At 35.6% G+C, this 27,877-nt stretch overlaps 5 protein-coding genes and 1 long non-coding RNA gene across 28 annotated transcripts in view; 4 read left to right on the forward strand and 2 right to left on the reverse strand.

The window, feature by feature from the left end:
• Nucleotides 1–451: 451 nt before the first annotated feature.
• LOC100120266 (putative ankyrin repeat protein RF_0381) lies at nucleotides 452–3,786 on the forward strand. Its single transcript, XM_001603875.6, has 3 exons — nucleotides 452–1,080; nucleotides 1,569–2,030; nucleotides 2,107–3,786. The coding sequence occupies exons 2-3, from the start codon at nucleotides 1,605–1,607 to the stop codon at nucleotides 3,394–3,396; spliced, it is 1,716 nt and encodes a 571-aa protein (XP_001603925.1). The 5' UTR covers nucleotides 452–1,080; nucleotides 1,569–1,604; the 3' UTR covers nucleotides 3,397–3,786.
• A 1,446-nt stretch (nucleotides 3,787–5,232) lies between these two features.
• LOC100120295 lies at nucleotides 5,233–15,169 on the forward strand. Of its 10 annotated transcripts, XM_032599143.1 has the most exons (14): nucleotides 6,111–6,212; nucleotides 6,309–6,345; nucleotides 6,663–6,867; nucleotides 7,221–7,604; nucleotides 8,315–8,543; nucleotides 8,687–8,838; nucleotides 8,927–9,186; nucleotides 9,335–9,520; nucleotides 12,199–12,398; nucleotides 12,482–12,556; nucleotides 12,628–13,072; nucleotides 13,145–13,434; nucleotides 13,521–13,613; nucleotides 13,690–15,167. In XM_032599143.1, exons 3-14 carry the CDS (start codon nucleotides 6,677–6,679, stop codon nucleotides 13,801–13,803), a joined length of 2,619 nt encoding a protein of 872 aa, XP_032455034.1. In that variant the 5' UTR covers nucleotides 6,111–6,212; nucleotides 6,309–6,345; nucleotides 6,663–6,676; the 3' UTR covers nucleotides 13,804–15,167. The 10 variants fall into 10 exon arrangements, with proteins under 10 accessions (XP_016844032.2, XP_031785093.1, XP_031785092.1 ...); XM_016988543.3 differs by lacking the exons at nucleotides 6,111–6,212; nucleotides 6,309–6,345 and adding an exon at nucleotides 5,233–5,444 and having other exon boundaries at nucleotides 13,690–15,169; XM_031929233.2 differs by lacking the exons at nucleotides 6,111–6,212; nucleotides 6,309–6,345 and adding an exon at nucleotides 5,233–5,444 and having other exon boundaries at nucleotides 8,981–9,186.
• Nucleotides 15,170–15,290: 121 nt separating this feature from the next.
• On the forward strand, nucleotides 15,291–25,007 carry LOC100120328. The gene is made up of 5 exons (XM_001603929.6): nucleotides 15,291–15,847; nucleotides 16,046–16,911; nucleotides 17,072–17,328; nucleotides 17,436–18,756; nucleotides 23,715–25,007. The coding sequence occupies exons 2-4, from the start codon at nucleotides 16,058–16,060 to the stop codon at nucleotides 17,816–17,818; spliced, it is 1,494 nt and encodes a 497-aa protein (XP_001603979.2). The 5' UTR covers nucleotides 15,291–15,847; nucleotides 16,046–16,057; the 3' UTR covers nucleotides 17,819–18,756; nucleotides 23,715–25,007.
• On the forward strand, nucleotides 18,962–22,296 carry LOC100120355 (transmembrane protein adipocyte-associated 1 homolog). 6 transcript variants are annotated; one of them, XM_031929237.1, is made up of 7 exons: nucleotides 18,962–19,070; nucleotides 19,757–19,965; nucleotides 20,040–20,335; nucleotides 20,461–20,657; nucleotides 20,736–20,796; nucleotides 20,965–21,151; nucleotides 21,239–22,296. In XM_031929237.1, the coding sequence occupies exons 2-7, from the start codon at nucleotides 19,817–19,819 to the stop codon at nucleotides 22,098–22,100; spliced, it is 1,752 nt and encodes a 583-aa protein (XP_031785097.1). In that variant the 5' UTR covers nucleotides 18,962–19,070; nucleotides 19,757–19,816; the 3' UTR covers nucleotides 22,101–22,296. The 6 variants fall into 6 exon arrangements, with proteins under 6 accessions (XP_031785097.1, XP_031785096.1, XP_031785099.1 ...); XM_031929236.1 differs by having other exon boundaries at nucleotides 19,014–19,115; XM_031929239.1 differs by having other exon boundaries at nucleotides 19,016–19,107.
• On the reverse strand, nucleotides 22,961–23,875 carry LOC116417222. The gene is made up of 2 exons (XR_004227521.2): nucleotides 23,433–23,875; nucleotides 22,961–23,358 (listed from the first exon to the last, which is right to left on the reverse strand). It is a non-coding gene; the product is annotated as an uncharacterized LOC116417222 (long non-coding RNA).
• The window catches only part of LOC100678009 (peroxisomal leader peptide-processing protease), a 59,904-nt gene continuing 56,863 nt past the window's right edge, over nucleotides 24,837–27,877 (reverse strand). For 5 of the 9 annotated variants that reach the window (XM_032599148.1, XM_031929245.2, XM_032599147.1 and 2 more), the window contains one exon: nucleotides 24,837–27,834. In XM_032599148.1, the coding sequence (XP_032455039.1) occupies nucleotides 27,746–27,834 (89 nt within the window). In that variant the 3' untranslated portion in view covers nucleotides 24,837–27,745. The remainder of the gene's footprint in view (nucleotides 27,835–27,877) is intronic. The other 4 variants (XR_004344865.1, XR_004344864.1, XM_031929247.2 and 1 more) reach the window with 2 other exon arrangements.

Here is a 27,877-nt window from a genome sequence, read left to right on the forward strand (position 1 = left end):
CGGTATTCGTCACCGGCCACCGCTACTACGCTACGATCGGTATACCTATATATACAAGTATATGCATTGAAATCCATGAATCACTTGATATAAATGGATATGAATGTAGGTAAGTATGTACTTCCCATTACCTCGTTATCGTGATTTCCCGATAAGTTTTTATATTTACTCTGCGGCTGAATCGGCGTCTGAGCACTTAAATTTTATATATATATATATATATATATATATATATATATATATATATATATATATATATATATATATATATATATATATATATATATATATATAATATATATATATATATATATATATATATATATATATATATATATATATATATATATATATATATATATATATATATATATATATATATATATATATATATATACATGTTCATATGTATATGTACAGATATACTCTACACGTGTTAAACTGCAGGGAGACTAAACGGCGCGCTGCAGTCGCCATGCACCGATCGGCCCGATCCTAATAAGTGGGAGCAACTGTTTCACATTATACCTTCGGTGTAAACACTGGTGTTACTACAGTACGATAGTAAAGTTGTAGGTTGTAGCGGAGATGTGCGGACGTGAGTTGTTCGATGCTATATCGCCAGAATCAATAAATCGATCAATATCCCGTGATTATAGATTACGACGCTCATGCGTTACAAGTGACATTCGCCAGAAATACAGTTACTGGAAGGAGCATTGGTTACAGAGAAACGAAGTGACACGTCGCAAGGTTCTGCTGATACGGCGGATAAATCGAGCGTGTACAAGTAGACCTTATATACATGCACGCAACACAGAAGAACAGACGGTATCTAATCTCGAGGATAAAGCATCTTTTCCTGTGTTTTCGGTGATATAACCAGGAGTATATATATTATTAATACAAAGTGACTCTTTTTATTGCTGGCTCTGAGACTGTGCAGTGTGCGCGCAATTCGTTCTACCCGCACAGATCGACGATTTTTTTTCCCTCGCGCACTCGATCATCCGCGACTGCTGCTACTTGGCCTTTTTATCCTTCTACGTGGGAGTCTGGAGATAATCGGAGTTTATAAAGGTGAATATCGTGGTTTCATGCTGAAGATTAGGCTTCTAAAGTTGTTTTGATCAAGTGTAGTTGACCATGTTGCAATAACAGCTGACATATTCACTTGATATTCTTGTTTTTATCTTTCTTTGAGGTCAAACGTGATTTTTCTCATTTTCCATTAAGATTCTGTGCTGTAAAGAATAATTTTTATTCTCTTAAACATCTCTTAGTCTTGAAGGAATGTAACTGATGTAAATGATTTCGTGGCCTGAATCAGTGCAATATGCATATGATAACAATGAGTCATAAACCGATATTCTCATACCTGTTGGAGTAGATTCTTTTTTAATGTCTTCTTTATTATACTTGAGTTGTGAAATCATCATTTTAAATATCCAAATCTTTTTGCTATAGAATGAAATATTATTGATATAATTTATGTATTTAATGAAAATGAAAATTGTTTTTTAATGTATTATTAGAATAAGCCATTATCAAGTCTTCTTTTTTTCCAGGACTGATTGCACATTATTAAGCAAAATAAATAAACAATGACTGAGGTCGAGTTTTGTAATGCCAATATTAGTCATTCTTTTGCTTTACCAACAATGAGAAATAATAGTCTCATCACTCATTTCCTACCACCTCAGGATGTTCATATAAAAGATGGAAATGGCAATAGTCCACTGCACTTTGCAGTAGCATCCAATGATATTGATATCATTCAGTTGCTTCTAAATACTGGAGCTATGGTTAATGACTCTAGAATGGATGGCTTGACTCCGCTACACATTGCCATTGAATCTGGCAAGGAAGAAAATGTCAAATTACTTTTGAACCATAATGCAAGATTGGATATTAAGGACTTGTTTGGCAAAACTCCCTTACACCACTTAGCTGCTTGTATTAACTATTACAATGAAGAAGTGATGCTCAGTATAGCAAGATTAATTCTGCAGTATGGAATTGATGTTAAGGTATGCATTAAATAAATATTACATTTCAAGAATCATAAAAACTGCTTCATCACTAATCTGTTTAAATTTTTTTCAGACTACACTCAATGAATGCACTGATTCTGGCGAAACTGCACTACACTATGCCATTATAAATGGTAGCACAGAGCTCATTAAATTAGTTCTACAGTACGGAGCAAATGTCAATGCTAAAAACAGAGATGGGAAAAGCCCTCTATATTTTGCGATTGAATTCAACAATTTAAGCATTGCCAAATTATTATTGAGAAATGGAGCAAGGGTCAATGATAAAATGAATCACGGTTTGACAGCACTGCATGAAGCAATAACAAGGAGGGCCGAGAAGAGCGTTCGGCTGCTTCTCAATTACAAGGCAGAGGTAAATGCAAAGGATATCTATGGTAAAACACCTCTTCATCTGGCAGCTCGACTGAATTACCTGGATGAAAGAACTATGGACAAAATAGTGAAACTCCTTTTAGATAAAGGGGCCGATGTGAACGATTACACGAATTTAGGAGAAACTGCTTTTCACTGTGCTGTTGTCAATGGTAATGAAAAATTGGTCAGATTATTTTTGGAGTACGGAGCGGACGTGAACATGAAAAATTACGACGGCAAGAGTCCTCTACATTTCGCAATACAATACAGCAACAAAAATATTGTGAAACTACTGTTGGACAGAGGAGCCAACATTGACGAGAGAACAAATGACGGTAAATTAGCTCTCCACGTTGCGGTAGCCGTAGAAGATGAGAACATGATGAAAATTCTGTTAGAGTACAACGCCGACGTCAACGCTATCGACAAAAGCGGCAAAACCCCGCTATCTCTGGCCTTCGAAGTAGCCCACATGAGAAGCATATACAACCCTTGGAATGGTTTCTGTCCCATGCACACGGAAATCGGATGCGACGACAACATGTTCGAATTGCTAGTCAAACACATAGCGAAGCTGAATTTCGTCTGCGAAGAAAATCAGAAAATGATCGTCAACAGCGAAAAGCTGAACCTCTTCTACAGAGACTGCCAAGCCGAGCTAACGAAGATGAAGGAGAACAAGGTCTGTGACAACATATCGATGTATAAAGTATTGACGAAGAGCATGAATACAGTCGTGGGATACACGAGAAACGAGAATTTATCGAAGATCTTGGAATTGGATTTTTATGCCAACGAGTTTCCCATTTATTACCAGATGCTAAGGGAACGATTCTACAAGGCAGAGAGCAGAAAACAACTGTTGGAATCTTCGATGGCGACGTTTCGCTCTCTTGTCAAACCTTTTTCTCTCCCGGACCTCGTGACGAACGAGATCCTGAGCTATTTGACGATAGAAGATTTAGTAAGCTTGAAAATAACGTGACGATATACTCGCAGAGTATTTATAGAAACTTGTATACTCGAGACCGCATGTGATACATTTTATATATACCAAAACCATGATCATTGATTGACTGTTGTGAACGTTGTTAATAATATTTATTATTCCAAGTAATTTATACGTTATCTTGATATTATTATCAATTTTTTTTTATATATTATAAAAAGTAAATGTTTAATACAAATAGAAAAATATTGCTTATCCGTTATTGTAATTTTTGGTGCATCATTTTGTATTTTAAGTACTTATGCATATCCGTGACTTTCTAAAAACGTGAATAACTCGTTATGCTCTATATTTATACCGTGACATCAAACATCAAATAGTGACACGTCACGACTAGGATTGAATAATTTAAATCGTATTTACTAATTGATTCATAACCATAGCACACAATTCGCAATAAAAACAGTCGTACAAAGAAAACTGGGAAAAAATCCCTATAGCTCCAAAAGCTGGGATTCGCGTTGGTGCGTTTAAAACCGGTATTTTTTTCTAACGTGCATACCATATACTGCAGAGGAGTGCCGTCGAAAGGGAAAAGTCAACAGCCAAGAAAGTGGAACGCCAAACGAAGGCGACGAAGATGAGGATAAACGACGACGAAAGGAAGAAAAGAATCAGTGGGAGAGCTAACTTTTACGTTTGTTTTTCACTCGATGCGCTTGAGTTGTAGACCGAGGTATAGACGTTTGTTTGCTTTGCAAATATAGTTTTTGTTTTCAATGCCGCCGTGGCACAATTTTAGCGACTGTAGATATATTTTTTGTGACGTTTAATTTTAATATACCTGTGAGAAAAGGTTTTCGCAAAAGTATTTTATCGGAATTTATATATGTATTTTTTAATAAAACAAAACAAATCTATAAAAGCACTACTAGCTATATAAATATATTTCCTATAACTTTGCAAAGTGTAACCATTTAAGGGGTTGGCAATCTCCAGAGCTTTTGTCTCGTAGACAGACTTTATAATTAATACAATGAATTGTATTTATACGTGTTCTGAGTAATCAATTGTCGCACATCAGCGTGCGCGCATCCTCCTTCAGAGTCGTCAAGTCGTCATTCGTAAAGTGCGAGTTCGCTTTTATATATATATATATATATATATATATATATATATATATATATATATATATATATATATTGTTATACAAATGACAGACACACTGTAAGTATACATCGCCGTATTATGAGTATACGATGCTTCATTTCCGTACAAATATTATTCAGCATTCAAAGAAAACTCGAATCGTTTATTTTGCATTTGATCACGAATTATCAGAAAATTAAACCTCATAATTATACCGCAAGTCAATACAATATAGCTTAGTAATACCGATTAAATCAATTGGATACTGTTGCAAGAATACTTGCGATACTAATAATTTATGCAAATCCAAAATTTTCACTTTCTATAACTTGGTGTAATATATTATGAAACTGCATCCGAGCGTCATCTCTAAGTAAAACCATTGAAAACCTCCAACGCCTCATAAGCTATATTTATATGTAGGTATGCATCATATATGTATACGCCTATATACCAACCGGTGAACGTCTCACCTCGTTATCTTGAAAAGAGCGCATCCCACAAAACCATATAAAGTGTAAAAGCGGCATTACGATGCACTAAGGCGCCCCACCGACGCACGAGCGTGCGTATACCTTTATATACTTATACGCGGGCGGCAGCGTCGTCGCTCTCGCGTTATATGGTAGGTGTGTGTGTGTGTGTGTGTGCATATATATATATATATATATATATATATATATATATATATAGAGAGAGAGAGAGAGAGAGCTAGCATAGTAGTAGCGCGATATTTACGTCGCAGCGCTGCACTGAGCAGTCGTCTCGCTTGCGCGCTCCCGCGTGGATCTCGTGGAGAGAAGCATAATTATTATAGACTTACCTTACCTGTGTACACATTGGGGAAAAATGCACGACTGATGAAGGAGCCTATCGTTCTGTGCATTGTCCAGTGAGAAGAGAGGATAAATATACAGAAGAGATAAGAGATCTGTGTAAGTGCAATAAAAGTGTTGCAAGATTATGCGTCTGCGCGAGAAGATGCTTGTTGTCTATTAATAGAAAAAGTATAAGTAGCAGAATGTAATAAGCCGAGAGCACTGCAACCTTGATTTCATTTCCTATATGACTGACTATACTTCAATACGTGCCGCTGCTTTTAATTCGCACGGCTGAAAGGCTATACCCGCGCGAGATAGCGTTTTTTTCTCTCTATAGCTTCTATCTTTCTCTCACTTATATACAGGTATAAGATACTCTCGCGTTGACTGCTGCGAGTTTTGGCCTCCAAACGAAACGGTTGTTGGTTGTTACCCAACGAAAATAAAATCTACGAGGGGAGGGCCAGTTTTTGGCGGCCGTTGGTTACGCACGTTGACGCCCGTTGCTGGGTGGGGAGATTTCTATCAACGCGCGAATAAGTATCTCGTGCCATATTGCCTATAATACATTCAAGTTACTTAATAACCTGAAAGTTGTGTGTTGTGGCACCAGCTCCAACGGTCGTAGCTGCTGATTTGCATGCACGGATGACCGTTGGACCATCGGCCTATAATTAAGTATATAGTAGATTTACAGTGCGTCGATGCAGATAAGACTCGTATGCGTGATCTCGGAGCATTTGCGCACTATATCTAAGTACTAGAAACTAGGTTAAAACTTATCATCATCGCGAATCGATTTGCGGATTACTTATCCATTGCTGTATTAGTGTATCTGAATCATAATAGCTATATACCTACAGTGCAGTTGTGTCCTGTTGTGTCAGTATAATGAACGTTCAAATGTTTCGCATTCGACAGATAACGCGCCGTCTCTGACCTGCTCTGACTTTTCATTATTTACTTATATACTTTCAGCTGCTTCCGCGATTGTCAGAAGAGGAGCGTTTTGTAGGTTAGTCGTAGGGCGTCAAATATTTTGCTCCGAGAAAACGCTGCAGGAACTCGAACTCGGCGTTCCGGGAAGTGCCAGTCCATTTTTAGTGCGCGCACCGAGAGAGACATTAGTCGCCGCGGGTTTGATTTTCTCTCTGCCCCCCTCCGCGTCGTCGCCTGTATTATTACCTCCGTAGAGGGTGAGGCCGGGGTGTATTTTTAGAGCAAAACCCACGGAACATGTGCTCTAGCTATGCCATTTCTTTTTGCTCGCTTCACCTCTGATGCTCTCTGGCTTGTGTATATCTGAATGAGTTCCCTTTTTCTTTTGCACAGAGCCAGCATAAAGAATGGAGAGTAGTGAGCAGAAACACTACGAGCTGCGGAGTCGTAGTCGATCCAGGTCAGAGACACCCCAGATTCTCAGTCGCACTGTTACTGAAAACGAGGGCTCTGAACATCACTATGAACTGCGGAGCAGGGACAGATCTATGACACCTGGGGAAGTCACCAGCAGCAGAAGGTCAGCTTCCAGATCATTGTGAGTGGCTTTTGCAAATTTTTGTTCCGCTTAGCTGCCTGGTATTAAGAGTAAAATAAACGGAAGTATTAACTCACAATCTGCTTGACAAATATTATCTGGTATATATTTCAAGATTCCTTTGGGCGAAAAACTAAAACAGTTGATGGAGAAAATTTTATATGCAACATGCTATTTTAAAAATATTTCACTAATTATTAAAATAAGCAGTGTGAGTTTGCTAAGATGGAATTGTGTCAAATCCTTAAATAACTGTTGCTATAATTAGTCTGTTACTTATTGTTTGATTTTTGGTCACTTTGAAATTCTGTTTCTATTTCTTATGCTTAAATATGCTTTTTATTGATTTTCAGACCTAGCAGTGTGGTGAAAGCACGCAACAAAAATATGGATACAATTACAGAAAAAGATGACACTTTGACGGATAATAACTCTGATACACAAAGCAAAAGTTCAGATAAATCAGTGACAATTACTAAAAGTACGAAAAAGCTTGAACGTCGATCAGAGCGTCAGAGAATCAAAAGGCAGATAATTGAGAATGGAGAAAGTGAATGCAAAAGTGAAGTAGATGATTCGGATGCAAAATCCGAAACCAAGGAAAGAAAAAGGGAAAGTATTACTCCAAAAAGGCAAATGACAAGTGACTATTCGTCAGAAGAAGGAGACAGAGAGGATGTGCCTAGTAGGCCAGGTTCTGCTTATGAATTCTATAAGCAACAAGGCGAATATTGGAAGTAAGTTATCTATATTATTATTACAAGTATGCTTGACCATGTATATATTGGTATAGAAAAAGAATGTTGCTTCACATTCTCATTATAATCAATTAATTGATTATCACAATTAATTAATTGATAGTAATCAAGACTAAACAAATAAATTTTTACCATCTGACTATCAATAAACTTCTTAATAAATAAAGGAAGTTGTGATAAGTTATCTTAACAAAGAACATCTTGTTCTTTTCTTTGTGCTAGAATATAATGAATTCGCAATAAAATATACAATTTGTATGCATCTATACAAAAAAGTTTTTTTTTTAATTGATTTTTGACAATTTGGACTTCGAACATTCGTGATTAAAAAGTCATCATAATTTTGTTTGTAAATGTTTCTCTGAAAAACCTAATAGATTACATTACAAGGAAACAAATTTTTTAAATTGGTTCAGTAATTATTGCTTATAAAATCGATAATTATGGAAAGTAAAAATCTTTTCAAAAGTCCCGCGACACCCAAATCATCTTATCTCGTAAAATTTATGAAGCTGTCCTTTATCTGAACTGTTTACAAACACCATCATACGCCGAATGTCTGACCTCCCTCGAAGATCTTCTAGTGACCACCGAACTTCGGAATGCTTCTCGTCTCGAGACACGCACATTTTTAACCTAGGACCATTGAAAATATTTTTTACCTAACTCAAGACTCTTTTATATTGCAGTAAGTTTCCAAAGACAGACTATACATACTCGCAGACATCGACATGTCGCTACGAAGTGGCCCCGGGCGTTATGGCCATTCCTAACATGTCCCGACGCTCGCTGCATTCGGATAACAGTTTCTTTAGCAGTCAAGGGTCTAACAGCCAGAGTCTCAGTCAGTCTTCCAAGGAAAGCTTCAACGAAGAGAATAATACTATGGATGTTAGCGAGATTCGCCGTGACTTATCGGTCAGTTTTTTTATATATTTTCTCTTTCCTCTTTGCTCACGTTCGCCGTGATAAGACTCGGCAAATTTGATGTCTCGGACGAGTTTTCAACGTACAGTGCAAATTTAAAGATGTATCATTTTAACGAGTTGACTTTTTTTCAGGACGGGGTTCCGCAACTATTACCGCACATTAGAGGTTCAGGTACTGCGGTAGGTCAATCAGTCATTTACAAGAGAACACATGTCGAGCAGTATAATTCTACTCGACGCGATTATGTATATGACTCGACAAGCGATAACCAAATCAATGAAAAGTATGTTGGTGTTAATGAATTATATTACTATTACAAAGTTTGCTGCTCTTGACTATTGAATGTTATTTTATTTTTAATTACTTTTTAGATATGAATCGTGGGCGAATCCACTTTTGAAATCAAATGCAGTTGCTCGTTACAGATCTGCGGCAAACGTGGATTCCGATACGGAACTAGATGAGGCTGTCGCCGTAAAAAATTATAAATACCGGTTAAAAGATACCCAGAGCTTCTACAAATTCACTAGTCTCATCTCAACGTGGTTTTTCGCGACTCTTCATTTGGTTACTTTCGGTCAGTTTAAGAAGAAAGAATTTTCTACTAGTCATTACTACCGTCGTTATGAAGGTAAGCTTTCATTACAAATTATATGTATAAAAATATATAATCCAATATCTATCAGTCAGGAAGTATAATTATCTTGATCAACAATGCGCATTCTTAATTGCACACCGCTAGTTAACAAGTCAGCCTTAGCAACTTTGTTTATTTTCAGATACAAAATGGAGTCGACTTCGACTACGAATTGATAAGGTCATGCAGCACATGTATTTATTGCTGGTCAAAGTTGTACTTCTTGACTCATGGTTACTAAGCAAAGCTTCCAATATTCGAGAACGAGCCCAAGGACGACGTACAAAAATACTTTGGCTTGTGCTTCTTCCTCTTTTTCTAACAATCGGTAAGCTACTAGAAAAAAATCAGGTATAATTTGTTGTTCAAGAAAAAAAGAGTTATTATTCCAGAATGAAAATATTTTTTTAGTTACAATTTATAGCAAAACACTCAAAATTAAGTGCATATAAAACAGCCGTGTTCAATACAGAGCATGTAAAATATTACGCATGCTCCGCGTGCATTTAATTGCATTTTTCCGCCCCTGTATTAAAAAATAATGTTTGATAAATGTGCGAAAAGATAGTTCTACATTTATAAAATGTCACTCTCGCTCCGCTCGGACGACAAAACTCACATTCATCAGAATTAACTTTTTCGCGCTCGTATCGAAACATATACTATATGCACTTTATTTGTATTCTATTTTAAGAATTCAGTTATTATATCACAGAAAACAGTTAATAATAACAGTAAATGCAGTAATAGAACTTTAAATAGCACATAAGCTCAACAAAATATTCAGTGTTGTAAATAATCTTATCTTTATCCATTTCTAAATAACTTGGTTCAAACATATTTTACAGTTACATTTGAAAATAATTAATCAATGAATAGTAAATCATGTAAATAGAGATACGATAGCTTTCCAATGCTGAATATATGTATTTCCATTATTCTTTTGGACTTAGTTCGGTTTCCGTTCTACTTTTGTTTCAGGCGCTTACGTTGCACATAAACATACTTTTACTTGTCTTAATTATCTGCGAAACGTTCGCGAAAGTGTTACTGAGACGACTGCTAATGTTGTCAATATTACACTTATTGATTATGAGTTATTCTACAAGTATTTGTCAACTTTAAAAAACGTATCTTTTCCGAGTTTGCCTACTGTGAACATGTCTTTGCCATCCCTGCCAAATTTTGGCTGGGATTAATTCCTTAAGTTCTTGCATTTTTCTTATTTCATTACTATTTAATTTTACAATATGTGCAGCTTATTTTTTTATTTTTTTTTTTTTTTTTTATTAATATTGACTAACGGTGTTTTCTACTACTATTACACTGCGCGACTCTTTGAAATAATTCTTTTTGTCAAAGAAGTCATGCTTTTTCTGAACTAGTTGTGTTGTCAAAAACAAAGTAATTATGTTGAGTTTATTAAGAAATCATAATTATCGTTTTGGGCTTGTGTGCGCTAATTAATAATTTATTTACTTAATACTTTATAGGTGAGTTGGTTTTGTTCTGATGTTTAACTGAATAATATTTATCTACGTATGCATATTACTGTTATGAGCTTGAGAAATATTTTTATGCCAAAAATATATTTTGTGAAAGTAGTTCATCACGGTGCAGAGTTTACATCCATACTAGACAATAGACATACCTTATATTAAAAATATATTTATTTTTCACTGTTAGGGTTAGGATTTATGAAAAGTTTTTCTATAAGATTATTTTTTCATTACTTTTTTTCACTTCTATAACGTAATAGAATGAGAAAGTAAGTGATTCTCTCAGTCCTAAAAAAAAGTTATCTGCATCTTAGCCATGTTGCATCAGTGAAATTATAAATTATAATAATTTATTATATAAATACATTAATTATTGGATTATTGGTATTTTTTGTTGGGATTATCCACTAGCAGCCTCTTGGCTTAACAAGTTTCTTTTACTTTTTTCCTGTGCCTACACTTAAGATAGTCGACATGTTAAAAAATAACTAATACAAAGAGAAAATTAGAGTATATTTGCATATAGCGAATATTAAAAAATAATATTTATATCTATATGTGTGTCATGTTTTTATAAATGGATTTTTAAATTCTTGGGCTTGCATTTTAATTCTTACGCTTGCATTTGTTTACTAATCCAAAGGGCATTACAATACTGTTAAGTTTTTCATAGTAGACAAACAAATAGTACAGTTATTATTTCGTAAGATGGAATTATTCCAAACACGCACTCAAGTAGTAGAAGGGAGGCTTTGAGCAAAATAAACATAAAACGTTTCGCAGCAAATTGTCGTAGACAGGTCAAAAGTCAATAAAGAAGTAAAGCAAATAAAAGAATGCAAATGGGAGAAGGATAGAGGGGAGTGTGCGTTTAATTCTTTAAACTGGCGACTAGTAAATCGAGAGGAAGGCCTCGAGCTCCGATTGTTTCTCTGTCTATCTCTCGCGCGCTCTCATAAGGATCAAGTAATTTGCTGCGCGCCACCCCGGATGCCGGGTGAGTTTTACCAACTTCGTCTATCCTTCTCTCTCAGCTTTTATGAAAAATTGTTTGTGAGATACCGATGTGTTATTGTGAATGGACGATCGATTGATGATAGACATAAACACACATTCTCTACGAAAGTATGCAGTTTATTGTATATAAAAGGGTGATTATAAAATGATTTCTCCATTTTCTTCATCCTTTTTTAATAATTTTTGTTTCATCAGGATTCTTATAATTTATCTTCTATTATATATTTACATTATATCTTTTATTACTTTTTTGAAATTACCAGAGTTCTAGTATATGAGCAGATGGGATAGTTTTATTTTGAGTTTTGTCAAACTATTCATTTACTTTTTTAAAACTTTTAATAATATTTTCAACATCAACATGGTTTCTTTCTTTATAAAGTAGAAAATAACAAGTTTAATTTTTGATTGATCAAACAAGAAAAATTATTTTATAATCATAATTAAAAATGACAAATCAAGCCATGTATGCATTTTTTTTAAATTTTAGGGGGCTGGTTCTTGCCACAGATTTGGTCTGTCATTTCACTATCTTCCAAACATTCTCTGCCTGAAATCAAAGAGCAAGTGCCAACGGCGCAAACTTATGTGCATAATGAGGATTCAGAAGCCAATAAAGAACTCAGGGATATGGTGAATCTATTGATCGGTCGTGTTCAACATTTAGAAGCTGCCAGGGTGGAACATTCAGTAAGTAGTCAAAATTCAGTCTTTTTCATAATTGTGTTGATTAAATAAATACCGTACACAAACATGTCGTTTATCGTGCGCAGGAACATCTATCAAACGTCACGCAAATATTAGAAGAACTGAAACGTGTGGACAGCAGCATTTGGAAGCATTATGATGTACGTGCATTAAGACATGTGACTAAATGTAAATGAAGTTCAACATTAAATCGAATCTGATAAATTTTCAGGAGAAACTGGTGAACCTTGGGCAAGAGCTGCAAACTCAAGCCGGAAACAGGGAAACTTTGAAGAACGAGGTGCTGGAGTCCATGCGTATTGAGTTAAAAACTCTGAAGAACCTGTATACACAGCTGAAGTCCTGCTGTGACATGGCTGAGGCAAATATTGTTACCGATAAGGAGATTGAGGACAAAACGAATAAGGTGTTTTCCAGATATTTTGGTGATGGCTTCTCAAAACAGGACATTGTCAGGATATTTCAGATTATGAACTCAAAGATTCAGCAGGATGAAGCGCAAAAACAGACCAGTTCAGCTTCGTCGCCAAGCCCTGAACCCGGCGGTGATAGCAATGCAATGGGAATAGCCGAAATCCGACAAATAGTTTTAGGGATTCTCAAAATCTACGATGCCGATAAGACTGGCCGAGTAGATTACGCTTTGGAGTCTGCAGGTATTGTTTACTTGGAATGTGAAATTTATATTTTATCAACTTGCTTCTTGTATACTTGACTAATTATCGTAGGTGGACAAATTATCAGTACCCGTTGCACTCAGCGTTATAACATTTACACACGTGCCTTCAAGGTTCTTGGATTAACCTTGTATTACGAAAGCAACAATCCACGAACTGTAATACAGGGTACTAATACTTTGCAGCCTGGAATGTGCTGGGCATTCCAAGACTTCCCAGGTTATTTACTTATCAAACTCAGAACTATGATCTATGTAACGGGATTCACTGTTGAGCATGCGCCGAGGTCTATCCTGCCCAACGGCGAAATGAAAAGTGCGCCGAAAAAATTTAACGTCTGGGTAAGTTTCGAGAGCAATAAACACAAGTACCGTGTTGTTACTTTGAAAGAGAGAGAATAATTGAAATATTTTCATTAATTTTATAGGGATTAAGAGCAGAGAATGATTTAGAGCCTGTGATGTTTGGGGAATATGAGTTCTTAGACAATAATGAAAGTTTACAATACTTTTCTGTACAGGCAAGTTTAGTCACGTTCAACAAATCGTATTCGACCATAATTTTGAATTGCTTTACATGATTTAATTTTGTTACAGAATACGTCAATAACAACGCCGTACGGATATGTCGAGATGAGAATCCACAGCAATCATGGCCAACTCGAGTACACGTGCCTTTACAGATTTAGGGTGCATGGAAACCTCGCGTGATGCGTCAAGCTATTAGACCAAAACCCTCCTACCATAAAGACGCTTCGCCAAAAGACGAAACTAAGTACTATTAAAATAATCAATACTTTGTGTGCCTTGAAATGAGTCATCGGCGAAACGCAAAAAAAAACTAAACGCATAATATTTTACGCATCAATACGAGAACAGATCTATAAACCAAACAAACACAATAATAGGACAGATCTGATCTATTGTAAAAAGTGAAAATGTTCAAAGAGTATTTTTATAAAAACATCTCTTATTAGTTGTAATGAATGCTGAAACTTCTCAAAGTTACCGACGTTTAAAAGAAAAAGTCATTAACGTTGTTTGTTGGTCCTTTGTTAAGATTTCTGCATTTTTTATTTATTTTATTCAAAGAAATCGTTAACACGGTATATTCAAAAACAATACAACGTTAATGACGATTTTGTCGCTGTAAGCGACCCTTAAAAAAGCCGGAAAATGTACCGACGTAAGACAGTACAAATTGTAAAGCCACTTACTAGTTAGTAGTTTCTAAGTCACGCTTTTTGTAAAAAGAATTGATTACTGAGTGATATGTATAAACTATTTGTAAGTCTACTCGTATTTATAAACAAAGAAATAGTTAAGGGGCAGCTTACGACATGAGCCACGTGCGAAATATTGCACACTAGAGTTCCGGAACGTTTTTGTGATTAATGATATTATATTTATTTAAATTTTCTGTTCATTACTCGAACTAAAAGTAATTTTTCTTCATAATGGCAATTTTCTATTTATTTTCATTTTTTCATTTAGCTTGATTTCAATTAATCCTGCTAGAATTATATCAGTTTTATGATTTTTTTCTTAAATACTATTTCTTTATTTTATTTATTCTGAGTTTTCAAATTGGCCTTAGAATCTCATTTTTTTCATTCTATTCTAAAAACGTTTTGGAATTTTACGGACGATTTTTTTACATTACCGAATTTACATAACAGTAACATTTTTTTTTTGCATAATACATCAATCTAGTTATATTTTTTCAAGTCGAAAGAATTGTAGGTAATAGCTTTCAACTTACATACGCTTGCTTCCTATTTGTATACTGCGAAGAATTTGCAAATTTGCAAATTCTTTGATCTGACTGAGATTTTTATAAATTCGACTTGGACGATCAGGGAAGATTTTTTTTGGCACGTAATATACTTAAGATGAAGGATTTAAGGAATAATGATCCATAAACGATAAGTTAAAAATAATTACGTTGTCACGCATGTCGTAGCATGAAAGACGAGAAAGCCTTCCTTTTTTTACCCGAGTGTCATGTGTATGCACGCTTCCTACTCAGAGTAGAAGTTAAGTTTTGTGAATAAATAAAAATATAAAAGACTATTGTTATGATTGCAAATGAATTATTCAATCACCAAAATCAATATAATCCAGTTTAAAAATGTACTTTTTATTCAATTATTTTTCATTAAAATATATTTCAAATATACAAACACTTAAACAATGTGAAAAAAAGTATATAGATATAAGTACTATCATGGATTATATGGGATCCCAGATATCGTATATCGTGATATTACCGTACCTTGTCTTAGCCAATTACCGATTGAGTTTGGGCATGCAACAGGTTGCTGTAAGCTGTCGATCATTTTGAAATAGTTTGTTTATATAGGTACTTTGCCGCACAAAGCTTAAAAAAGAATTCAAGTTTCAAACGCTTTGATAAATCAAAAATAGATCTATTAATGCGTTAATTGTTTAATTACTTGGGTGCACAATTACGTTCTTGTAAAAACGGGGAACCAGTCTGATTTTTTTCTGAGGAATTCGCGTGCAGGGGAAAAAGGAGCAAAACGAAACCATAACCTGTTCAATCATGCGTCTACCTATACGCCGCTTTCTCGCTTGAATTTACGAATAATTTTTAGTTTTAGATTGTTGTTATGTCAAATATTTCTACGAATCATAGAGAATACAGAGAATTAACGATTTTTATTGAAACTATTGCAAACAAATCAATGCATAAAGTTAATCATTCTGAATTGTTTAATTAGCTGTATTCTGGGTAAGTAAATTGTGGTCTCTATTTTGATGATTTATTTGTAGTAGTATTTTTGTTGAAATTGAAGAAAAATTTGAAAATTCGATAATGTACATAATAAAAAAGTGTTAGAGCATTTTTTTATTTATATTAATGTAAATTGTATTACTAAATCATATAATCTTGCATGTTTTTCAAATAATAAAATAATGTTTATTCTAGTGGACCAAAAACATGGGAACCAGAGCTGTCGCAGTGACTTGTTCTGCTGGTGCAGTAGCAGCACTGGGTGAAGCAAATCTTGCAGGTGTCCCAAGACTTCTGGAAGATTTAGCAAGATTGTCAGAGGACAAGGATACAGCTGACTTAGTCTTTCTTCTTGGGAGAGAAGAGACACCTGTTTATGCACACAGAATTATTATGCAAGTTCGTTGTAAGAACTTCTCACCTGGAAAGCGTATTGGAACTGCTGGCAACCCAGCTCCTATAAGAATGAATCATGTCCATCCAGAGACTTTTAGACAATTCATTCACTACATATACACTGGAAAAATAATGCTACAAGACAGTGGAATATTTGAGATGCTAGGACTTGCTCAAGAGTTGGGTGTTGAAGAGCTATGGCGTAGCTGTGAAGAGCATGTATCTGTAACACTAACCCCTGGCAATTCCTGTACACTACTGAGTGCTGCATTGGATGCTCAAGAACGTGTTCTAGGAGGCAAGGGAGCATGTTCATCTTTTATTGAACGCTGCTTTGCTTACATTGGAGAAAATGCTGTGGATACAGTAAAAACCAATGCCTTTTGCAACCTTCCCAAAGAGGCAGTGATCAAGCTTATATCTTCAGACTATCTTGGATTAGAAGAGGAAGATGTCTGGAGGGCAGTGCTTAATTGGGCCAAGTATCAGGCAGGAGTAACTCAACCCACACAACACTGGACTGAAGAAGAGAGAGCAAGAGTTTGCCAACACTTGGCTGGAGTTATAAATCATGTAAGGCTTCTATTGATAGACAGTCAAGTCTTTGCTGAGGAAGTAGAACCCACTGGAGCTGTCCCCATAGAGTTGTCATTGGAGAGGTACAGGTACGCAGGTACAATTTAATTATAGACTAATACAATGAATCAAGATTGCTTGAAAAATAAAAAAAAAAAAATAATATTAGCTGAAATTTTGTTTCAAGCAAAAATCGCAGTTTTACACTTACTGTCGATGAATGAGATAAAATTTGTGGAATCTCAACAGGTACGCCGCTCTGCCGAATAAGCACGCGGACATCTGCTCGGACAAACGTTTACAGCCCCGCATAGGGCCATTTTTATTTCCGGGATCGCAGATTTTATCCAAGGACAAAATGGGTTTCCAGCGACTACTAAATCAGTGGTATGGTGTTCCTAAACAATCTTGGAGATTGATATACAGAGCCTCGAGCCATGGCTATGCGGCATCGGCCTTCCATCGGCACTGTGACGGAGCAGCTCCGACGTACGTTATCGCGTTAGGTAAAGAACTTGATTTAAAAGAGGTTTTTGTAAAGGACATGCTGTTTTATATATGGTAGATTCAAGATTTTTCATTAAAAAAATTTAATCGACAATCATTGCGCTAGGAACGAGAGGCGAGATTTGCGGGGGATTTAGCGACATTCCCTGGGGTAAGACAAGCGCCAAAGGCCACCATTACATCCCTTCAGATAAGGCCTTCCTCTTCACCCTCATTAACGACCAGGACGTCCCACCAACCAAATACGATGTCGTGAAGAAGCCCTTCGCAATCTGCTACCACCCGGATATCGGTCCGATTTTTGGCGCCGGTGCTGATCTGCTAATCTCTAGCAACTGCAATATCAATATGGATAGTTATAGCAACCTGCCTCACAGCTACGATGGCGATCACGCATCTAACTCAATACTCATGGGTGACTACTATTTCTCCGTAGTGGACTACGAAGTGTTCACGCTCAGCAGCGTCGGAGTCAAGGCAAATCACTGACCTTACGATAGAGAGACTCCGTGTACAGAAACGAATTGTAAAAAGGTTCTTGAGAAAATTTGTTAGCTTTAAAATAGCTATAAGGCTGCATCTTACCACCAAGTCAAGTATTGCAGACTTGGTAATCACTAAAGAAAGTTCAGATATACCTAGTACTTATATTTGTAAAAGTTGCAGCATGAATCTCAATTTTAAAAGATCTCCTATATAAGCTATAATTCAAGGTGCTGGGGGCCCCATCAGCACTATTAGCGTGCTTGGCCCATCACATGTATGTAAAATACGCACATTTTTATCGTTTATTCGCATTTTATATTTCAGTTGAATAAATCTCGATTTTATACATTTTATTTCAAGCTCTGATGAATTCTCATTATTTACACCGTCTGCAATAAGCGCTCGTTCGTTCCTACCCAATCGTCGCTATTATAGCATAACTATATCGCAACAATTAACACTCATCAGCCTGCTAATTAACCGACTTGAATTCACGCTTTTTTCTCTGCCCGATACACTTATAGAGCGTATCTCACAAGAATATAAACATCCACGCGATATCGCTCATTGCATAAATCCTCTCTCCTCGATACAATAGCCCGTTATGTGTGTTTGTATATAAGTATATTTAAAAGAAAAGCGAAAGCGTCGATGATAAACTCACGCACGCTCATGTCACCTGTCAACTCGCGATCGACGTACACAAAAGTGGCGTGTGCTCTGTTTTTTTTTGTTTGTTGTTGCTACTTTATATACATATAGATATCTATAGTGGAGGGAGTATTCTAGACATGCGCGCACCGAGTCGTCGAGAAAGGGACGACGTGCGATGCTGTCTCGGGGAGCGCGAGTCTGGCTACTCGTCGTTGCGGCGAAGTACACGGTTTGGAGTATCTACTACTGGCGCACCAGGAGGCCCGAACGCTGAGCCGCTGTCTCAGGTAAATATTGTACATACATAAAAATCTTCGACTAGCTCCTCTCTTCATTGATTTCCCCCCATTGATAGATGTTCGACATATATGTGTGGGTGAGTCGCGTTGTTTATAATATAGACGTGTTATCAGAGCCGTCCTTTTGCTCCCCCCAACGCAAAGAAGACCCAGTTGTGATGTGGCCCGCTTCTCCAGTATTATTCATTAGACATTACGCGGCTCGAATACTCTGTTTGCTTTCCTTAATATATATGTATATATATATATATATATACGCATATATGCATATATAGTATACAGGATTCATTGCTAGTTTTGAGGTTAGCTATACGGGCAGTTTTTTCCTTATTTTTTGACGTACGCAGGTATACTTACACCTATATAAACTTGTTACTCTCGCGCGCCTGTCTGCTCTTTGTTTGTTTTGTCGAGGATAAGCACTAAGCAGTGTGGATTTTGGAGTAGTCTGTTCGATCGGAGATGACCTTCTAGGATATATAGGTCTAGTCGCGACTATATCTTGTCGATATTGTCCTCTTCAAGATTTGCCTCGAGAGATTTGCGTGATTACGAGTTTTTCAGAAATCCTGTAGTGCTTAATATAATATAGAGTTGTTGGAAACCGAAGCTCGAATACGAACTTATAATGAGTCATAAATGAGCTCATCAAACTTTTCATTGTTTATATTATGTACATATACTTTGTATAAATAACTTGGTTCTATTGTCTCAAGTTTTGGCTTTAGAGATCCAGTTACCTTATTAGAGAATCAATTATTTGTAGATACCTTGATCTGAATATTTTAGCAGTGAGAATGATAAGTAATAAGAATAGCCATGACACACTGTAGGTATTCAAAGATAAATACCCAGTAATAAAAAAATGTTTTGCTCTAAAGTTGTACACAACTTTTTTCAAGCAGATTTAATTAGATCCTATGAATAAGCTATTGTAATCTCTTTTAATATATTATTCAATTATTATCATCTTTTGTTTAATCAATAGTGAAATTTTGTGTTATCGTGATGTGAGACCATTTTGAACAGCAGGAGTACAAATTTCAAGATGTATGGAGATGGAGAAATGGAGGTTTCCGAAGGATGGAGACAGATTCGAGACTTGAGTACAACGACAGATCCTAATATAAGTTCCATTGTTCATGAAGAGGATCACTTTTGTAAATTGATACTGTACAAGGAAATAAGAGATTCCAGGTCAGTATTTTCTCAATCCACTATTAACTAAAAATGAAACAAATACTGAATTAATTTTTATTTTTTTTTTGCAGAGTAAGAATATGGGATGTGATAATTTTAATACCAAATGTCCTATTTCTTCTATTCATTGGTGTAAGATTCAATCGAGCCAGACTCAAGCTTCGAGCCACAAGCAGTCCTATATACATGGCTTTCTATGGTCTCGTAGTTTGCAGTGTTGTGATATCAGTTGTTCGCTGTATAGTATCAATGACAGTTGATGCCACTGAAAATGTTGGTGGTATAGTAGACAAAGTGTTGTGGGTTACAGTCAGATTTTTTCTGTTATCAACAGAAATGAGCGTCGTCATCTTTGGCCTTGCGTTTGGTAAGAATATTTCAAATATTATTTTTCTTGAATCCAATCTTGGGGATTTTATTCTCTGATAAAATTTATGATTTTTTGTATTGAATTGGACAATGCTTAAGCAGTAAATTAAATTTTGTTTTTAGGTCATCTAGACAGTCGCTCAAGCATACGGCGAGTTCTACTAGCAACGTCTTTTATAGCATTGCTTTTTACAATAACTCAAGGAACTCTAGAATTAGTTTTGCCTGATGACACTTTCCATATACCAAGCAGAGACTTCTACGTCTTTGGTCATGGTGGAATGATGTTTTGGTTTTGTAGCAGCATTGTTTTTACAATGGTAAACAATAATTTTAACTGATTTCTTTATCAACCATAAAAGTTCTGTACTATAACTTTATTTTTTGAAAAATTTCAGATATATCTGTTTATACTGGTCGTACCTTACACAAGATTACGAGAGAGACTTACTCTTCCTAGTAAGTTGACATGGTTTTTTTTATAATAAAAAATATGATAATTCTGGCACAAATCTTATATTTTTCACAATTTTTGTTGCAAGTTGTTATAAAAATATGTTCCTCGGTAATTTTCAGCAAGATTCAATATAAAAAATCATGAACCATTACTTTGTCCATTATTTACAGATCGTAAAGGATTTTACGTATACGCCAGCCTTCTCGCAACTCTAGATTTAGTTCAGTCAATAGGAGCTGGTTTACTGAACTACATCCAAAATCAAGCTGGCTTGTGTGTCGTCGACTTGACAGCCGCTATGTATTTGACATTGTTCACGCCAGTGGTCTACCATACGTTCCTTTCAGATTTCTTAGGGTAACTTTTTTGATGATCTAATCCGAAATCGGATCACAGTGTTGACTATCTAAAATTTATTTCTTTAAAATACACTATACATTTCAGGGTTTCGCAGCCATCGATAATGTTCTCCTACAAGGCACAGGTGGACGACGCTATGGACGAGGACACAGTTTCTTTGCCACATCAGCAAAGTTTCTCCTCCCTCAAGACGGACAGCGACTACATATACCAGGTCCATACCCCTTGCTTTCATGCGCCGCTCTTTCACAATCCGTTCTTTAATTCCGGATACCTAGCAACTACCTCGACCTCCACCACCGCGACAAGCAAGCCAGGCCCCAGTCGTTTCTACGCTTCCTCGAGACTGGCCGGCATGAGCTCTTCACACGCGAGCCTTCTCTATCAAGATTACTATGCCGCGCAGAGGCGAACCTTCTACCCCAAGTCTCGACTAGGGGGCGTTCGCACTAGTGCTCCGGATCTGCGTTCCATAGCCTCGACTTCGGGAACAACACCCAAAAGGTTGCAACAAGATAGCAGAACTGTTGAAGCTACAGCCAGTTCGTCGAATCTTCTGCTGTCGCCGAGTACCGCCAGCAAGTTTGCCTTTAAGCCCAGGAAGAACGATAGCAAAACCAATCTCTTCTCCTCAGACGAGAATGATGAGTTGCTGGAAGTTGAAGAGAAGAGGCAAGTGACGAGTACGTTTAACTCGCCAAGGATTGAAAAAAGCCGACGTGGTATCCTGGGTAGCGACGAAATAAGACAGACAAAGCAGGAAGAAACTGAGGAGAAGAGGTCCGCTTCTGCTGCGGCTGGTTTGAACGATTATCTGAGGCATATGCGAAACTACAGTGACGATGAAAATAATTCAAATATCGAGGTGGAGGTCAAGATGCTCCCGCACAAGTCGAGGGAGACGACATCGGATGCGGGCTCCTCTTCACAGAGTGAAGCGCTTTGAACCAGCCATCTTTTTTAAAAGACTGATCCTCACTGAATTTCAAACTAGTGCTTTCTTTTTAATTTGTTGATTTTTTTTATTTTGTTTTTATTTTTATCTTTAAGAATCCTAATTACTCTGTCTTGGATGGTATTTGAATGCTAAGTTGCATTTTATGGTGGATACGCACATGATAATACAAACGAGCTTTAAATAATTAGATTTTTTAATATGAACAGTATGGATTTATAAGCTGAAATACTAAAAATATTTTTCTTAACACGTGCATGAAAAAGACCCGTTTCCATGCCTCTAAAGTGAATGGCAAGCTGCTCATTTCGAGCGTGCGGGAGAGAATGGCTATTGTCTCCCGCTACTCATAAACACTCAAAAACACTCAAAAATAATCAAATTTATGAAAATTATTGAAAATTTTTGAAAAATATTGATATTTTTTAAAGAGAGTGGTTTGCGACTCAAAATGCGCAACTTACCTTTCACTCTATATGCATGAAAACGGGTCTTTACAGGCACTTGTCAAAAAAAGTACAGTGTGCAACAAGGGGGGGGGGGGCAATTTCTACCTCGGGTAAAATTTGAGCAAATCTCACCCTCGTTAGAAATTGCCCTTCCTCTCCCCCCCCCTAGTTGCACAATATACTAATACGATTTTAAATTAGTAATATGAGTTTATGATTAGAAAAGAATCTCAAAGAAATTCACTCTACAAATTATCTTTGTAATTTAATTAAGGAGTTACTTCAAGAAAAGTTCCTTTTACTGTGATTTTCATAATCTTATTAAGAATTGTTCACCGACGATCTGTCATACATTTTAATGGTTTGGCATAACTATAATAATATAAAATCAGTATTTTCTAATTTTTTTTGAGACTTGGCATACACCATTGGACAGGCAGTATTTTTTTTATTAAGAACTGTATTGCGTAAGCGCAAAAGTTGAACATTTGAGTGGCTAAAAGCCACGAAATCGGTACATTAAACACTAAACAATTATCGTTACGCAACGATGTGGAAAAAGAGATTCTGTTTCTAAAACAGTGCGTTGTTGATTCTCATTGTAAATAACATTTGGCTGCTTTTAAAAAGTTATCTAGTAAAAATTTTTTTACCAGAAAATGATGCTATCTTGCCCCGTTTTTTATCTATTTGTAAATATTTGGGCTGAACTCGATTAAACGTTTTGTTGTAGTAGTCAGTGTTATTTGTTTCATTTATCCAGACGATCAAGGCAGTTGCTGGTGTGATCAATTTGAACCCTATAATGTCTCAAATAAATTTTTCATTTACTCTTTCGTTAAGTCAAGTTAAATTTCTTTAAACAGTCGCTTACATTTTATACTTGCAATTGCCTCTGTTTGACCGATTCATCCCTCAATAAGGCTTCTGACAGACCAGCATATCGAAAATGAAATTGGCTATTGTACCTTATCTCTGCGTCGCCTAGTTTCGTAAGAGCTTGCCATATTATTATTATAATATGCGTTAAAATCTTTTTAAATTAGTTCTATAGACTCTAAGTACGGGTTACACAACTCAAGAACTCACAGCCAATAACTGAAACTACAAACAAAAAATATCCAAAAACGTATTTCCTTTATTTTTCTGCTTGTAGAATCACAGCGTCTATGACTCGACGCAGTTCGACGTGAACTCAACGCCGGTGAATCCCCTGTACGCGGCTTCGCTACAGAGCCCTGACAGTATCACCGGCTACAGCATAGACAGCAGTGCCCAAGAGTTCACACAGAACCAGCAACAACAACAGCAGCAGAAGGAAGCCAACGGCTATCAGCAATAAAAAACAAGCGGAGCGACATGTATTATTCATTTGCGATTCGCGGGTGTTTGTTATTCTGCTCTCCGATTGGAAAAACCGGGTAGAAAAATTATTATCGGATTTTTTTTCGATGGGAATTGTACCGCTTTGATACGAATTTATTTTAAGAAAATTGAATGAAAACAGTGATGGATTTAATCGATGTTCCGGATCACTACGAGGAAATAAAGAGAGAGAGAGAGAGAGAGAGAGAGAGAGAGAGAGAGAGGGAGAGAGAGAGAGAGAGAGAGGGAGAGAGAGAGAGAGAGAGAGAGATGGAAAAACTTCTGAACGATTCTAGTCGTCGGAGTAGCATCATTTTTTAAATATTTAGCAGCGCATTATTCGATAAATGTATATATGTATTCGCATCAATATTGCTGGCTTACTAGAATTAAAGTATTCATGCCTTATATTTATAATTCCGAGTAAAATTTCAATCTTTTGATAACAAAATATTTAAAAATTTTACTTATTGAGTTACATTAAAATCAAATCATGTTCTTATGACTGAAATATATTGAAACTTTAATTTTCTAATTTATTTAACAATTATATTTTTCAAACTAGAAATTATGAATATGATTAATTTGATTTTGTATGCATCTTCTGATTATAAATTACAGTGTCTTTCAGTATATTATTAACGATACTATTTCAACGCCAATCTTATCTACCTAGATCATGCGTCTTGTGAGAATGTAACGCTGTAAATTTGACCACGGAATTTGTGTCACGCTTACCGTGATGTATTTTATACGCTTGATAGATTTGTTGTACCTCTACTTGGAAACATTTTTTTTCCATGTACTTCATAATATAAAATTTATACACTTCGAATTTTTTATCAGTAAAATACTTTATAACTTCATAAAATAATTATAGAACTGTACATACGTATGCATGTGGCTATATGCATTTGTATATAGTTTTTTCCTACGTGTGTCAAGTAATGAAACTGAATTGTAACTTTTATATGAAATTTTATTATTCTTGCATCGATAATATGATTTCATACTTAAAGTTTTGTATTCCGACTATGACAGCTTTGTTTATAGGGTATAAGAAGAAATGTATGTCCAACACATATGTTAGATTTTTATTTTTTTTTTGTCCTTTTATTTATTTATTTGTATCTTCTGCGTAAATTCGATTGATGAGAAAAGAAAAGAAGCTATTGCAGAAAATAGTTCACTTGATTTAGTTTTAATTTAGTAGCCATTAAGAAAACGTCGAAAAGTACGTTATTGTGTATAGATTTGCTTTAGAAATGTTGATGTAGCCAAATCACTAAATAATGTTGTATGATAACTGTACCTTTGAACGCACATCAAAGGCCAGTGACGAACATAAAATCTGTATATGTGCATTCATTGGTATATCTAGACCAATTAATTTCGTATGAAATCGCTTGCCAAACAATTGTTCTCCAAGTTAAAAGCTCGTATTTGACTCCGTCCCATGACGCGTTTGATTTTTCTCGTGCGAAATTCTTTCATTTTGGACTTAATAATTCAATGGTCCGCCACAACTATTTGATAACAGAGCTCAAATTTATAAGAATATTTGAATATTTCATTAACATTTATCATGCGGAAAGCAAATTTCGTATGACGATTTTCCTACAAGAAATTATATGTATATGTATGTATGTATAACTTGAAGGAGCACGTTTAAAAACGAATTTTGTATAAGAACAACTAAATCGAGAGATAAGGTTCCATGACTTAAGTCCCTAGGACTTGATTAACTGCGTTATAGTGCTAAAACATTTAAAATTTAAAGTCATACTAAAATAATACTGAGATACCGTAACTATGTATATACATAAAAATATGCGCCAGTAACGCATTAACTAAACTCGTATCAAGATGTCCCATTAATGCAAATCAGTTTCTTTTCTTACTTTAACTTTATCGTGAATGCTGAACAAATTATTTCATGATTATGTAAATAATTATCGTACGTGATAACATTTTCTTACTCAAGTGACTTAAAAACTTCTTTATGTCGAAATTGCGCTTATTCGTCATGTTATTGTCGTTATTCCAAGTTTTTTGTATTGCCGAAAGAAAGACTGAATTTGCGGCAATGATTCTCGTAAAACATGTAAGAATGTCATTTATACGTATGAAACCGTCGCTTCTTATGAAGAGTAGCTCATTTCATTATTCGCACTGAAGAACTGAAGACTAACGTAGTTCAATTCTCGTCGCGAAGACTAGAACGTTTCACGTACAAACTAACATTATTTCGTTGCTTCCTACGAAGACTAACACAGTTTCTCGCGAAGACTAGCACAACTCAGATTAAGGCATCTTTTTAGCGAGAAAAAATCTTAGTTATGCTTGTTTTTGTGGGAAATCTGAGCTGTTGCTAGTTTTCGCTTAAAAATTTGATTTAGGGAGCGACGATTTGTAGTATGAGAACTTATTATAATCTAATAATTTGTATACTGTCTCATTGCTTTGGCGTTTACAAATTTTATCAATTTTTTAAACTTAAAGCCCCGAAAAACTTAAACCGCTAGCGTTTTCGTGAAATATGCTAATTTTTTCGGCGAAGATGTGAAATGTGCTAGTCTTCGCAGCCGAGAATGAAATCGGCTAGTCTTCGTCAATAATTTGGACCGTACTAGCCTTCATTTGGTGTGATGGAATGATTGTGTAATTAAGGTATGTATTTACTTTCGAAGAAAAATGCTTCATCCATTGAATTGATTTTACGATTTTAATAAGCAAGTGTAAAAAAAAAGTTTGTTTAAGAAAAATGGTCAATTGCAAACGATTGTTCGTAGTTCTTTGGACAACTGACGTAACATCTTGCAAAAAATCAATTACCTTTGATGTCAATAAATCTGGATGAGAATAGCGAGTTAAATTGAAAAAAGCCAAGCAAAATACTAAGTGATACTGCGAAAAATGAGTGAGTGAAGTATTTTCTGATTTTTTATTTTGTAAGTATACTGCTATAATTTTACCATTATTTATTCCAACATTCTCGAGAAAAAAATGTTCGTATATCGAAGAATGAAAAAAAAAACATGCCAAGCATATAATATTGTGTTGGTCAAATTTTCTGCTTGCGATGATTATCAAGCGAATCAATTACTTTTCAGCGATTAGTTTCCAGAAAAAAATCATACAAGTATATATAATTTTCTATTTTTGTAGGATGGTTGTCTTGGAAGAAAATAAAAAACGAAACGTAACACATCATTACAAACGATTTTGGAATTATTTTTTTATTCTTAAAATTGTTGATACCTTACTCCTCTTGAAGCTACATAACAACTGCGTAATCGTAATGAAAAAAAAGAAAATAATAATAATAATAATAATAAATAATAAGCCTTCCTCGAGTCCTCTTTATGCACCTATACATTGTCATCCAATGCGCTATCATTCGTTAACAAAATCCTTAAAACCTTTTAGTAACTTTTCAAGATTTACTACGTTACATCAAGATGTCATATCGGGTTAGCTGGCAATGTTTTCTCCTCCAGTAGTATCTTGTAGTCCATTTCCGCGCGGAGAACGTCATCAGCTCTTTGAATAAAGATGAAGGTGTCTATTATTGCTTTTGTCAGCAGACAATTTCGCTTTTATTACCATAATAATGCCAATTAGCCAGTCGAGGTTTTTTTTCCATATTACTGTTCGTACGTCTCTTCATTTTTTGTTATCTTCATCATATTCACTTTAGCTTGTAAAAAGTGTGTTTTATATACACCATCATTGATAAGCAGCGTCGCCTCTTGTATACAAAAAGCAAGAGCCGTTTTCCCTGATCATTCATATATACCTATATAGATACACACTAATGCCTCACATCTTTGCTCGCGGAGTCAGATAAAAGTTCCAAGTACTCTGAACCGCGGGATCACTGCTTGAGAGACTTTCCAGGCACCTTACGTCTGAAATAGAATAAAAGTACATCTCGTTTTGCATCGAACGTTA

Source organism: Nasonia vitripennis, chromosome 4 (assembly GCF_009193385.2).
Source record: "Nasonia vitripennis strain AsymCx chromosome 4, Nvit_psr_1.1, whole genome shotgun sequence".
Taxonomy (NCBI): Eukaryota; Metazoa; Arthropoda; class Insecta; order Hymenoptera; family Pteromalidae; genus Nasonia; species Nasonia vitripennis.